Raw genomic sequence first — 14,466 nt, forward strand, 5'->3', positions numbered from 1 at the left:
TTCAACAATTTAGACTTCTTAACATCAATTATCATTTACTTAAGTATATTTACTTGTTCTTCAGAATTTCGATAAATTAACGAACCCTGATGCTGTCTTTGTCACCACGTCAAGGGTATCTGCTACCTGCTTAGTTTTTAAAAAAGGGTGGAAAATACGAAGCATGGTGACCTGTACACATGTCATACAGTTGTCTTTCTTATCCAATAGGAAACCCCGGACCCCGTCGCTCTACACCGCCAAGCCATCTCAGGCCACAATTCCTGCCACGTGTGGAAAGTCTAATATCTCTTAGAACCACAATTCCATGATACGACCTCTTCGAAGAACTGGTTTAGAGAAACCCACGTGTCCCTTTCTCAAAATTCCCACTCTATCAAATTCGAAGCCCCTTCTTTTACTTTCCCTACCACAGTAATGCGAAACGTTAGCAAATTTGACTAGAGATTATCATTTATGACTATCTGATTGCTCGTGGGTCTGCGCCACTGCTGTCATCTCTGGATCGCTTGGGTATAGACCACTGACTAACTCTCTCACGTGTTTTTGGCTCCCATACAATCGGCAGTCTCTAGTCGGCCGGAACACGAAAATAAGCCCTGCCCTGATGCCCTCTTTTTTGACGCGTGTTCAGGGAAGGGGCACACCAGATGCCGATGCAGTGAAAAGCCATGTTGGTAAAATAATGCCTGAAATATATTGAATGGCAGATCCGCCTTTTGAACCGAAGAGAGTTCCTTGTAAAAGACAAAAGAAGAAGAAACCAAAGGGAGTGAATTAACTTTGAAGGGTAATTGAGTGACATGGACAGATCAAACAAGTTGTTATTAAGAAAAGGAAAAGACCCTGTAGGAGCAAGTGGCAAGGACACCGATAGGCCAGCACACAGAACAGGGGAGGTCGAGTGTGGAGGGAGTGGCGTGGTAAAAAGCTAAGCATCTGTGAAAGGGAACCCACACAAAAACCAAATCATCACCAAAAACAAAACAAAATACAACAATGCATGCTCAGTTGGTGTCATGTACGTACGTAGACAAAACTAAATCAATTATTTATTCTCTGATTGATGTAAATGAGTATTATCTTCGTATTATAGTATAGGGTTAATTTGTATTTAATAATAAGTTATAGGAATAGCATTTTCTTCTACATCATTCTAATGATGCGTGGCTTGCTTACAATTTAAACGAGATATATAATCATATGCTTAAGATTCGGTCGAGAAAAGGTTATCTCGGTATGTGAGGTTTTTCCCTCGAATATCTTTAAATAAAAAACGAAAATTAAACCCCGGTTTAAAAAACAACGAAAAAATATAGAAAAGAAATTAAAAAAGAAAAAAAGAAAACGGAAAGCAGTAGCTAGGCTATACTTACTCTCATCCCCATATATAGCCCTGCTCTCTCCCTCACACACTCACTCAACTTCTATAATCAAGCGGCCAAAACCTCTCTTCTTCTGTCAACCCTTCTTTGAAGAACTTGTCTTTCTATCTTTCGGAGAAGTTTAATAAGCAAGCAAGTCTAGTGTTTTGGCATGGCAAAGGATACTGAAGTGGCAGAGGCAGGATCATTCTCTGCAAAAGATTACCAAGACCCACCCCCAGCACCATTGATTGATGCCGAAGAGCTAACAAAGTGGTCATTTTACAGGGCCTTGATTGCTGAGTTTATAGCAACTATGCTCTTTCTTTACATCACTGTTTTGACTGTTATTGGGTACAAAAGCCAGATTGATGGAAATGCTGATCCTTGTGGTGGGGTTGGTATTCTTGGTATTGCTTGGGCCTTTGGTGGCATGATCTTTGTTCTTGTTTACTGCACTGCTGGTATTTCAGGTGGGTTTTTGATATTCTCAATTTCTTGTTTCTCCTGTCCATAAAGTTTGTGTCTTTGTAACTCTTGAGTTCTTTGTTACCTTTTTTTTTTGTTTGTTATTACAGCTATATTATCTTCCTTTTAGTTTCAGCTATAAGGATAAGCATAGTTATTTTTCTTTCTTGTGTTTGTTTTTGTGTTTAGAAAACGCATTTGAGTTTTTTTTTTTATAATTTTGTATCATTTTGATTTGTTTATATAAAAATAAAATTTTAAAAATAATCATAACCTAGTTCTAAACACACCGTTAAGAGTGATTTAAACATGCCACCCTTTTACAGTCTCTCTGCCTCTTACTTTTCTTCTCTCTCTTTAATTTCTTCCGTCAAGATGTAAGTTGTAGCAGATGATATCAATTCTTAGACAAGTCCCTTTACCAAATATTGTTAGCAAAAGAAGTTGTCTTCTGTTTAATTTAACTCTTCATTTTATTCATAAAAAAAAACCCTTTCACATGAAAATTTCACCTGGACTGGCTATGTATTGAGAGGAGTATTTCCCTCTCTTCCTTTCCTTTTCTTTTCTCAGAAGGATTTAAGACAAATAAATTTATTCTGGGAGTAGATTTTTTTCTACCTAATGCAGATTATCAAGTCATGGTAATTGAAATCTAGTCACAATTAACTCTACTATTTGACAAGGAGTTAGCTAAAACTGAAAATTATATACTCATAGTCTCTGATATACATTACAATTTTTAAATATGTTCTATGTTTGCTACCATATTGAGTAAAAATTGGAAGGCCCAGCTTGAGTTTTTTAGTCTTTCCTTCCCTGTTATGGTATGGTGAGCCGGCGTATGTTAGTCAAGACTAACACAAAACTTTCTTTGTTACGCAGGGGGTCACATTAACCCAGCAGTGACATTTGGGCTGTTCTTGGCCAGGAAGGTGTCTTTGATCAGGGCTGTGATGTACATGGTGGCCCAATGCGCGGGAGCCATATGTGGTGTTGGGTTGGTCAAGGCCTTCCAAAAGTCTTACTACACAAAATATAATGGCGGAGCCAACGTTTTGGCTGATGGGTACAGCACAGGCACTGGATTGGGCGCTGAGATTATTGGGACTTTTGTCCTGGTCTACACTGTGTTCTCTGCTACTGATCCCAAGAGGAGTGCTAGGGACTCCCATGTGCCTGTAAGTGCCTTAACACTCTCACGTCTCTTTATTTTGTTTCTACCATTTGGTTCTCTTGATGGGCTGCGCTAGCATAGAGTATGAGCAATGAGGGCTATAAATTGTTGACTATATCTAACCCATTCACTGGAACTAGTGTGATTATCACCCTATAAACAAGTGGTTAATAACTTAATCCATGCTTCTAGTAACTTAATTAGGTTTATCCCCATCATATTTATTTATTGATTTGTTGATGGACCTTTTTTGTTTAGATTACTGAGTTAGTATATATTGACTATTGAATTCCAGAATCCTTTTCTTGACAAGTAGCTCAGAATGTTTCAGGACATGTTCATAATTCAATGTCTATGCACAGGAAGAAAGCAAATAAAGTCACTGTTCAAATGCATTTCCATGGCATGCAAATAGCCATTTATTTTTTCTATTAAAGATAGCGGCACTAATTTATTTCCATTGGCTTGAACTTGGCAAAATGATTGCGGTATTAAACTATTATCGAGGCTCTTAATTTCTAACTCAAATGAGAAGTTCAGTACTCAAGTAATGAAGTAAATGGAACTAGCATGCGCAACGACTTCTCATGTAACTAGATTGCCATCATGATCCTTGCACTTGTGGGGTGCCATCAAAGTTATCTCAATGCATTTGTCACCATTTCTTGTCTTCTTTTCTTTTTTTCTTGTCAAAAAGAAGATTCTACCTTTTTCATTGTTGGATACATGTGTTCTGTGTCCATGACTAGGAACAGTTTCTATCCTACTTTACAGAGTTTTTTTTTTACTTTAGCTTTTAAAAAAAACAAATAAAATAAAACAATATAGAAAATATTTAGAAAAATAATATAATTTAGATGATATCTACTACTAGTCTTTAAAAATACTAAAATTCTAATGACTATATCATTAATATTATTAAAAAGATATCGAAAATACTAGTCGAATAACACTGGAAAATTAACACAAATTAATTTTTGGGATGCATGTATTCTGTGTCCATGGCTAGGAACAATTTCTATTGTACTTCACCTCACAACAACGGTCCTCCTTTATTTTACAAATTTGGTCTTTTGTTAGTTTTACGTGAACAATCCGTTTTTGCATTATCGTATACGGCTGGAGCAAAACGACTTTTGTAGATGTGCTTGATGTTATTTTCCTTGATGATCTGTATGCTACACATGTTCATGCATTGTAGTTTTTGTTTTCATTGAAGTTTGAACCTCTTTGTTTTTTTAATTTCCGTTGAGAAGGTTTGTATGTATATTATTCACAATTATTTATCTGATTTGTGTTTTATTCTTAATTAATAGGTATTGGCTCCTCTCCCAATTGGATTTGCTGTGTTCATGGTTCACTTGGCCACCATCCCAATCACAGGAACTGGCATCAACCCTGCTAGGAGTTTTGGAGCTGCTGTTATCTACAACAACAAGAAGGCCTGGCATGACCAGGTAAGCATCCACTAGATGCTACTACTGATTAATTAGTTGGCAGTATTTGTTTACTTTGAAGAGGGTACTTAATTTTTTTTATTATCTTCTCTTGTAGTGGATCTTTTGGGCTGGACCCTTCATTGGTGCAGCCATAGCAGCCTTCTACCACCAATTCATCTTGAGAGCAGGAGCTATTAAGGCTCTCGGGTCATTCAGGAGCAACCCGAATGTCTAAACCTGGAGTCATTTCAACATGAATAATGAGGAGTGCTTGTGCGTGCATGATGGTTTCTTCAGCCCTTAGATTTCTCTCGTGGGGTGGGTGAAAAATGAGGGTTTGGGAATCATGGAATCTGTAGATAAAGTCTCTTCGAAAAGGGAGGCTTTTATTATCCCTTTTGTCATTTTCAGGCACTTGCCTTAGAATTCACTTCAATGTTATGTTTTCTTCTATGCACCTATTATGCTTCTAAGAGAAGTCGAGGTCGTGTTTTCTTTTTTGCCTATAATTATAGTCACTTTCAAGTTTCTTCATCATCACATTTCTCCTGCTTGAACCACTACTCAGATACCGAATCTTGGCATGCCAAGGCACTGCAAATGTAAACAATAGATAAATTATAGCCTCATCTGTATTTATACTTTGTAAGTCAGAATTTCTCCAATTAAGCTTGATCATTCATTAAGTGAACCGTGATTCAGCCAAAGCCTATGTAGCTAAAAGATAAAATGAAAGATTAGGGCATAACCACTACATATCCTGTCTCCAATAAATAAATAGCTAGCTTTGCACAAATCTTCCCATTGATTTGTACAACTGGCTTCAACTAGAGCAATCAAGGGATTCAAGCTTGCGATTGCCACTCTGCTACTGTGCATCTTCTTAGTCATTTTGTGACCACCAGTTAGCATTTTAAGTTGATTTCACAGTATAAATTCTTATTTTATATATACAAAACAGGGAAACTAAATAATATTTATCTTCTGGAATTCTATACTAGCTACGCTACGAAGTAGATCATCTAATCTGATAAACATATAAACATTGAAAAGACAACGATGAAAGTGATAACTTTTCAAACTCCGCGCTTGGGATCAAGAGATGGGTTAACAAAAAACCACTACAATCTTGTAGCGTACCAAACCAGACAAGGACTTTTTTTTTTCTCTTTTTCTGTACATGATGACTTCTGTAGACCCTTAACTTTTTTTATTGGGTTTTCCTCTTCTTAAGAGCAATGGATGGGTATTGCTTAACTGTTGATGATGTAATTCTATAGTTGAACTCATGTAATTCAATGGTTTATTTCTAAAGCCGGCGGCAGATGAAACATGGCTGGCTCTGTTAATGATGCAATGCTCGAACCTGTAAGAACTGGAAAGGCTTGAAATCGTGGGTTTCTGGGCTCAAACCAATGTCCAGATTCTACTAGAAGATTAGCATCTGCCGTTATTTGGGCTCAATTAGACTCGAAGCACATTTGTATGTAGACTAGTTTTTGTAACTCGAGCTTTATTTTAGTCCATGTTCACCTGAGATTTTCTCCTGAATGTTGCTACTGGATCCTGGGGAATTTCAACCTCAAAGCTCACTGGAGGCTGCTGTATAACATCACTCACTTTTCTAATTACAAACATGTGGGCGAGTAGATTGTTAAGTGAAGAGAGTGTGTAAATAGATTGGTTCATATCCAATGTATTTTTAAAAATTTTTGCCTGATGGGATGTTTTTGATAAACTTTTGGATATTTGTTATGGGATGATTAGTTCATTAGCTGTGGTCTACAAGTATGCTGTATTATTGTTAAGGCCCTGCCTCATGATCGGCAGCGGCATCAATCGATGAAGGCATCAATTTCAGTGATGGATGATCAGGGCATGATCAGAGGTTTAACTGTATTCATAAAAACAAAAGACAGCTCCATGACATCTCTTTTCGACGGTTCTGTAATGATAAAAGTGGGGTATCAGCACAAATCAATAATGGTTAATTCAAAAGCACATTTTATCATCATAATCATGGATTAGGTAAGTTAAGTTAAAATCTTTTATTAAAAATAATCTGAAACGTCATTTTAGAGGTAAAAAAACCGTCAAATGACATAGTTTTTTTTAATAAAAAACCGGGTTTTTTATTGACTCAAGTGGGTCACTAGTTCTAATCAGTGAAGCCAAGCCAAGGCTTACTACCATAATTTTTACGACTTTAAATTCCTAATTTCTATGTCGGTCCGCCATAATCATGAATTGCATTGTTAATTTTGGAGACAAATTGGACATGCAAAATGTTCTTCATCGTTAAAATAATTTTTTTATTTTTTAAATTTATTTTTGATATTAATATATTAAAACAAATTAAAAATTATTAAAAATAAAAAAATAAAAAAATTAATTTTTTTCAAAAATAACTAACTCGAAAGCTAACAAGTCTGGTTTGCTAACGGTATGGTAACGTGGCGAGAGCTGCTTTTGCTGTAATTGCAGATAATGCCATAAAAGAAGTTGCTTCTAAGTCTCGCATTTTCTTTTTGAACCTTGACCGCAGCGTGAAAGCAATTGCTAACTTCTTTGTCGCTTGCCCGTTTTTCTTTTCGTGGCGTAATGTCACTCTGACCGAAAGCACCCACTCTCACACCTCTGTCGGAAAAACTTTGGAAAACCCTTGAAAGATCATAATTTTTCACAGCATCAGGTAAGGCAATTGATGCACACTTGGGATTGCATTCTCAGCCTTTTGCGTGTGTGCATGTGTGTGGATCGTTATATTCAATTGCCACAATCACTTGTTTCATGCCTCGGCGAAACCCGCAAAGAAAGCAACAGATTAAGATCACAAAAACCCAGATAGCTCCATCACAAAGCTTCCCCTGTGCAGTAAGCTCAAAACTATGGCACCTATCACCACCCTTTTCTTCTTCCTCTTTTCTTGGTTTTATGTTCTCTCCACCCCTCGAGTATTACCACACCACATTTTGAATTTCCAGGACTCCCCTTCGTTCCCTACTCTAGGATATGGTCTCATATTCCAGGGTTTTTCAACCCTCTATTGATTTGATGAGTACATAGGGCTTGCATGTCTTCAGCCATAATTTGTTAAACATGTATAGAGGCTGCTCCAGCAAAGCTAGTCTGCAGGTCTTGCTTTTGTGCCCAGTCTTGCAGTAAATCCGAGGCAAATAATGCCTTTTTCCTTGATCTCAGTCTTCAGTATGTCTCAGCATGTTCGTCTTCATTTATATCTTGTATTTCGTTGTTCTGACATTTGCAAGCACATCATAGTATATTGCATTTTGAAGGTTTTTTGATATTAATGAACTAGTCTTGAGTTTAATGTAATATAATGCATGGTGCCCAATTGTTTTAATTAAGCTGGCTGGAAGTAGTCAGATTTTACCTATTTTTATTGCTTGTCCGATAAATTTAAAACCTACTAAGGCTTTATCTGATGGGAAGCTGAATTTACAACTGAGTATTTTGCTATATCCTTTTTAAACCTCATCTATTAGTCAGGAAAGATAAAATTGAAGTACTAGTTCCCGCCTAAAAAGTTTTAATGGTTACCTTGCTATCACTACAAAGTGCTCACACCTCCCTTGTATGCAGTTTATGGAGAATATGTAACAGCATCGAAGCTCTAACACCAAAAATCATGCTCCCAATTTATCCTGTTACTGCCATGTATCAAATTTCCAATCAAATGGTTACCCCATGTCATACTAGATGCAGCAATTTATGACACAAAAAATTGAGACTCTCCGCCTGCATAAATTCATTTTGGTAGAGATCAAGGATCGGATAGCTAAACAGATGAAGCATTAAGCTATCAATCATCATTGTTTTGATTGGTTACCATGCTTAAGTGAACGCATATTTTAAAATCAGATGAATTATTCCATAACTCAATGTTTTTGTCTGTTATTTTTCAAATCCAGAGGTTTTCAAGGAAGCAAGAAACTGACACTGAGATAAGCATGCTTCATTAGTGCACTAAAATATTGCCTATCCACATTGGAATGCATATTAGCAAAGACAGTACACGTTACCTCAAATTGCAGTCTTTTGGATAGTGATGTCGCAAAACTTGATGATTAATCGTGCACAACTGACCTGCCATCTCTCAATGTGTGCCTCTGCACGTGTGTCGGTCCAAAGTAGACAAGCCAACAAATCTTCATAACTCAAAGTTGATAAGCTGTTGTTAAGGGGGGGAAACGCACTATTTAAAAATGGCATAATCACGTGGTTTAAACATGTAAAATCATCAAGTAAGTTGTGCGTATAATATATTATCACAACAAAATGCTTATGTTTGTACCGAAAATAATCAAAACACTGCACTAATCAGCATGGGAGGAAGGATAGTGATCGGCCTGAGTTATCTCCATGCTGCTACAACCCAAGTTGCTCTAATCTGGTTCCACTCAAACTGCCTAACCTTATTCCTAACTTTCTGATCAAATGTCATAATTCGTCTACTTAATAACAATACTAATTAAAAAACATAAAGAAGAAGAAGTCAGAGTAGAGAAGATGCAATGCAACCTGCACCAACAAGAAGGGGTCATCGTTTGTTTAATATCAGATACATTTGACTTTTCTCATAACTGCAAGTAAAAAATAACGAAAAAAGACACTTACACAAGTTCATCTATTCAAACTGTAGCGAAATGCCCCAGCTCATCAAGTCCTAATTGCATCAGTTTTGAAGTTGCCCACTAATTTCGCGCATCTTTAAGTGGGAGCTTTCAACAATTTGTTAACTTTCATAAACTATATAGCTATACAATTCATGCCTAGCTGCAGACTTCAGGCTTCAATGATCCTAATTCTTTCAGGGGATCTGTTATCTCTTTTACTTCACAACTCCTTTGCTGGCAGTACATGATTAATCCAGAAATCAGAAAGTGCTATTTTCAGAGCATCCAGTATGCCTCGTCTCGATATAATGCAAACAGACCGCTTCCATTAGGAGTCCAAACATAGAAATCCATCCAATCCTTGTCTAGTATTTCGATTAAACCTTGAGCTTGTGGAACACAATAAAGAGGGATCTGCTTCCAAGGTGAAGCCCTGCACATTTCTCCTTTAAAAAATGGACACTTTATTTCCAACACTCCTCTGGAATTCAACCCAGAACACTTGTCAACTAGCCCATCAGATGAAAGCTGCAAGCCAATCATCTTCTAAGCTGTTTTTACCGTGGACCTGAAACTTGGGAAACGAAACTATATTTCCTGTAATCAACTTATATCTTTCAAGTGCTTCCTCTTCTTTGGCATTGGTCCAACAGATAGCCATGTTACCATAAAATGGTTCTTTTGCACCAAGTTTCTCTAACCAGAGCTGGACTCTCCTGTGACGCCAAAAACCAATTGCCCCACTGAAACTTTCTTTGATCTTACCATTTTTTTAACCTATGCTGAAGACAACTGGATTGAAAAATTGATGTATATGGGCTGCTTGAATTTCTTGAATGGGAATGATTATAGATTTGAGTATTGGCAGGGTGCCCTTAACCAGATGGATCCAAAAAAACCTGGCTAGAGTAGTTTCTTCTGTTGCTAATATCAACCATAAAAAGAACTATACTACAATTATATTTGCTGTTGTGATATGAAAGTTGAAAAATGACATGGAAACACGATACAAGTTCTTCACTTTCGAACAAAAAGTAAGACCGAAGAAATGAACAAAAATATTAGGCAGATAATCAAAATTACAAGATACATCATATCATCTAATTAAATCTCTATGTAAACATAAGAAATTAATCAGACCATTTTATGTAGCAAATTATGTTAACTCTACAAAATATGATGCAATTATCAAGCTTTGGTATCAGACCCTGTCCGAATTATCAGAAACTAGTTCCACATACATAACATAGGTGCAAGATTTCCTCTAAGATATAAAGGCATTACAACCATCCTAGGAAAAGTCAACTAATTTGATATTTGTCTGTAAAATATATGAACCAAGGTAACGGTAAAGCAACCCAATACTGCTTGTTTCCCTTCCATGTTTACAAATTTATGTCTATTTTCAAATTATACTGAAACACAGTTATGCAATTTGGCAACTTTAGACTCCTTTCTTGTATAATCACAAAGTAATAGAAAATAAACTGACACAATAGCAGTTAAAAGCCACAACTCGCCCACCAAATATGTCAATCACACAATTAAATCACCTACTTGCAACCAGACCCAAATATGTGAAATCAACAAAAAACTGCTCCATTTTGATTCCTTAAACAAGAAAACTTAACATATATGTGTGTGGAAATGAGCAGTGACTGACCGGACAAGTTTGCGAAGAGGAATCCGCAGTACAGAGACACCAAACAGGCTTTACTGAGGAACACAAGCAGCTTCAGGGTGTCTGAAACAGTAGGTATAGTATCGTTTGTTTAATCTATTAGATTGCAGAGAGACAGCAGGGTGAAAAGGGTTTTAGAATGGAGGTTTAAGAGGCAGATAGGCCTTTTCTGTGTATGTGCATAGGCTTTAAGCGAGTGAATTATAAATTAGTCGCTGTAGTTTTCAAAACGAATCAAATAATCCTTCTAGTTTTAAAAACTAATTAATTAGTCTTAGACTATTAAGTACTTGACAGCTCTGTCAAATTTACATATAATACGTAAAATACATTTTAACAAAAGGAGGAAGGAGGGAGAGGTAGAGGGAAAAAGGAGGAGAGATAGGGAAAGGGAAGAGCAAAGATACGAGAAGAAGGAAAAGAGGCGGGGGTAAGAATGATTGTTGTGTTGGTAGAGAAAAGATAAGTAGGACGAGAGAGAGGGAATTGAAAAGGGAAGGAGAGAGGAGGTGAGAGAAGCGAAGGGAAGGTGAGAAAGGACGAGACAGAGAAGGGGAGGGGTGGGGGAAAAGGGAAGGAGAGAGGAGGTGAGAGAAGCGAAGGGAAGGTGAGAAAGGACGAGACAGAGAAGGGGAGGGGTGGGGGGGGGGGGGGGGGGGGGGGGAGGAAAGGAGAGAGCAATGGAGAAAGGCAGAAGATGGTTATCACAGTGTTACTAGAGGGAGAAAGAGAGGATAGGTGGACGTGGAGAGACAAGAAAGATGATGGTGGACACTGATGAGTTTACAGGGGAATTTGAGAAGAAAATAAAGCATCGCAGTAAGGACACCTCATCGACACTTCAACATCGAACTCCCCAAAAGACTTACGTTATTACCAGATTTTAAAAATGTTTGGACTAGTTAATTAGTTTTTGACAATAGAAGGATTAATTGATTTGTTTTGAAAACTACAGTGACTAAAAACGTCATCGTGGCAGTGCCGTTTGCTGGATAATGTACATTGTTTCCCTTCTTACTTACCAGTCTGTCTGTCAAACCAAAAAAACCTTACTTTGTAGAACCCCAACAAAGAGATAAACAAGCCTACGTTTTTCTTGTGCCCCCTTCAAATAATAAAAGAAAGATGCATCTATGGCCTACGATGAGGATAAGGGAGTCATTCAAGATTTCATATTTGAAAAAATATGACTGGAATCTTCAGAGAATGAATAGTGAAAAGAAGCGGCAGTCTCAAGAAGCCAACGACAACAGCAACCAGCAAAGACTCTTGGATGATGCTGGTGAGAACAGCACTAACCAGCAGAAACCAGCAAACAATTCTAAAGCTGTTTTGATTTGCAGAGAGATTCTCATGGTCATCACTTGTTGCTACTGTTGCTTCTGTTTTGGAGGTAAAGTTTTAATCTTTTTGCCCTTTTTAGTGTATCTTGTGTGTGTGTGTGTTTTGAGGGCTCGTGTTTGGATTGTTGTTTGTTTATCTGGGTTTTTGTTTATTTATGAACTTAATTTGTGGGGTTTGATTCTCAGAATCACTTCATTGCTTCTGTGCGATTCGTTGGAACTTAAGTTTGAGGATTTGAGTGTTCCTTTGATATACTCCATGCGATATTGAAAGTGATGGTATGAATAAGTATACTACTTGGCAGTGTAGAGCCACTTGTTGAGTTCTTGGAGTCGAGTTAGTGTGCTTAGATTTAATGCTAGACTCATGAATGATTGTTTAATTGTTTTCCTAGCAAGTAAGATTATACATGCATAAAGTCAGAGATGGTTTTAGGATTTGTATTGTATGAGCACCTCAATTAATTGTGATAGCCTGTTAAAATATAGGATTTTCTATTGAATCTTGAAACTATTGGCATAACCCACTTAACCACTGTTTGACCGAATGGGATTTAGAATAGCTTAGGGATTAATCGTTTCCCTATGATGATATCGTCAATATGATGAGGTGTTGGGTGATATGTAGTTTCATTTGGAAAATCTCCTTAGGAAGCTTAGAGAAATCAAAAGCGAAGATTTTCCAACAATTAACTGTGAACTGTGACGTTATTATTGGCTGATGTGTGAAGCTGCAAAGATCAAGCACCTGTGGCTACTCTATTTTTGGGCTAGAGCACTTTTAAGAGAAATCAAAATGAAAATTTCCCAAGAATTAATTGAGAATTGTGGCATTATTATTGGGTTATGTATGAAGATGGAAAGATCAATCACCTGTGGCTACTCTATTTTTTGGCTAGAGTACTTTGCGAACTGATCTACAAACTAGCAGGATTCATTTGGCTCATATTATTCCGGGAAATGAGCTCAATGCTTGAAGGGGTGGAGGTTTTTTCTCCAAGAAAAAATGAGCTTGGGGGTTGTTTCTGATTAGCTAAGTATGTGTTGCTAATAAAACAACACGGGGGCATTTGAAGGGCAACAATATTCTTTACATTTTCTTATGGATGATTGGATTAGGAGTATAAATCAATAGCATGAGGGGAAAACTCTTGCAACTGGAAATGATGCGGTAGAGCTGGTTGTCTCATCCCACCCCGTTGGGCTTTTTAACAGATTTCTGGCATTTGTTTCAGTTTGGCAATTACTAATATCTCACCGATAACATTCAATTTGGTGGTTTTAAGGTGGATTTTGTGCTTTTAAGTTGTGGATAATAAGATGCAATATACTGGAGTGATTGCGAGGGACTACGTAGAAAGCAAGTGGTTTTAAGAGTGATGATCCAATCAAGGTTTTGTATTGGCAGTGAAGTGATGAATAACGATAGCATACCCTTCCAAGTTCCAACCTTTCTTGGACGCTTGATCATACTTAAATAACTTGTTCTTTCTGATAAACTTTTCATCAAGTTCTTTGTTGGTACCTGTCTGGGTTGTTGCTTGTATCTTGGACGATTCCTATTTCTTCGAAAAATCTTGTCCCTTTGCTACATCACTTGTGGATTTTCCATTTTCCTGATGGTGCTTATATGTATCTTAAATAAATTATTTGCTTTTTAGAGACAAGAGAACTAATTTTGTCGGGGTGGTATCCACGTGTCAGTCTCCTTTGTGATCTTTAAAAAGGACTATGGGTGTATACTTAACTCTTCATTGAGGCATGGATATTTCTTGAAATGAATGGATTCTACTAGGCTTCATTTAAGATTGCAGCACAACCGCAGGTGCACGGTTGCACCACATCAAAAAGTATGACTTTCATGTTTTTGCAGCAGTACCAAACCGGCAGCATGTCTGATAAATTGAACACAGAGGGTTCTGGTTTCTGAATTCATTATTTGCCATAAGGACTGTGGAAAATGACAGTAACTGCGCTAGTTATATGACTAGAAAGACTTCCATTTGACATTAATTCTTTCTCTTTCAGCCTGTGTTGATCAAGACGAGGAATGATGCTGTTTTGGAAGGGGTTAGGCCACTGAATCTGCTTTTTGAAGATAATATTTCGGAAGGTGGGACAGGAATTGTACAGTTTACCTGTTAGTGCTTTGCTAGCGTCACTGGACTTTATTCTTAATAGGAAATGAAGTGATTTGTGATCAAAACTGATATCATGCCGTTGAGAGTATGCAATATACTTAATGTTTTTATCTGGAGATTATGCTGTTTAGTTCATTTTGCACAAGTTACAGGGTGGAGTCCGTGTTAGTGACAGGGGAACATTTATTAAAATTATCATCTGTAGTTGTCTTCTAA

At 37.2% G+C, this 14,466-nt stretch overlaps 1 protein-coding gene and 2 long non-coding RNA genes across 7 annotated transcripts; 2 read left to right on the plus strand and 1 right to left on the minus strand.

The window, feature by feature from the left end:
* The first annotated feature begins 1,402 nt into the window (after positions 1-1,402).
* On the plus strand, positions 1,403-4,985 carry LOC7495325 (aquaporin PIP2-1). The gene is made up of 4 exons (XM_002311056.3): positions 1,403-1,837; positions 2,718-3,013; positions 4,326-4,466; positions 4,564-4,985. Exons 1-4 carry the CDS (start codon positions 1,537-1,539, stop codon positions 4,681-4,683), a joined length of 858 nt encoding a protein of 285 aa, XP_002311092.1. The 5' UTR covers positions 1,403-1,536; the 3' UTR covers positions 4,684-4,985.
* A 2,131-nt stretch (positions 4,986-7,116) lies between these two features.
* LOC18101369 (uncharacterized) lies at positions 7,117-11,426 on the minus strand. Of its 5 annotated transcripts, none has more exons than XR_002983414.2 (3): positions 9,087-11,426; positions 8,492-8,640; positions 7,117-8,119 (listed from the first exon to the last, which is right to left on the minus strand). It is a non-coding gene; the product is annotated as an uncharacterized LOC18101369 (long non-coding RNA). The 5 variants fall into 5 exon arrangements; XR_002983413.2 differs by having other exon boundaries at positions 8,492-8,990; XR_002983411.2 differs by having other exon boundaries at positions 8,764-11,426.
* A 10-nt stretch (positions 11,427-11,436) lies between these two features.
* LOC18101370 (uncharacterized) lies at positions 11,437-14,366 on the plus strand. Its single transcript, XR_002983416.2, has 2 exons — positions 11,437-12,159; positions 14,138-14,366. It is a non-coding gene; the product is annotated as an uncharacterized LOC18101370 (long non-coding RNA).
* Positions 14,367-14,466: the final 100 nt, after the last annotated feature.

Source organism: Populus trichocarpa, chromosome 8 (assembly GCF_000002775.5).
Source record: "Populus trichocarpa isolate Nisqually-1 chromosome 8, P.trichocarpa_v4.1, whole genome shotgun sequence".
Taxonomy (NCBI): domain Eukaryota; kingdom Viridiplantae; phylum Streptophyta; class Magnoliopsida; order Malpighiales; family Salicaceae; genus Populus; species Populus trichocarpa.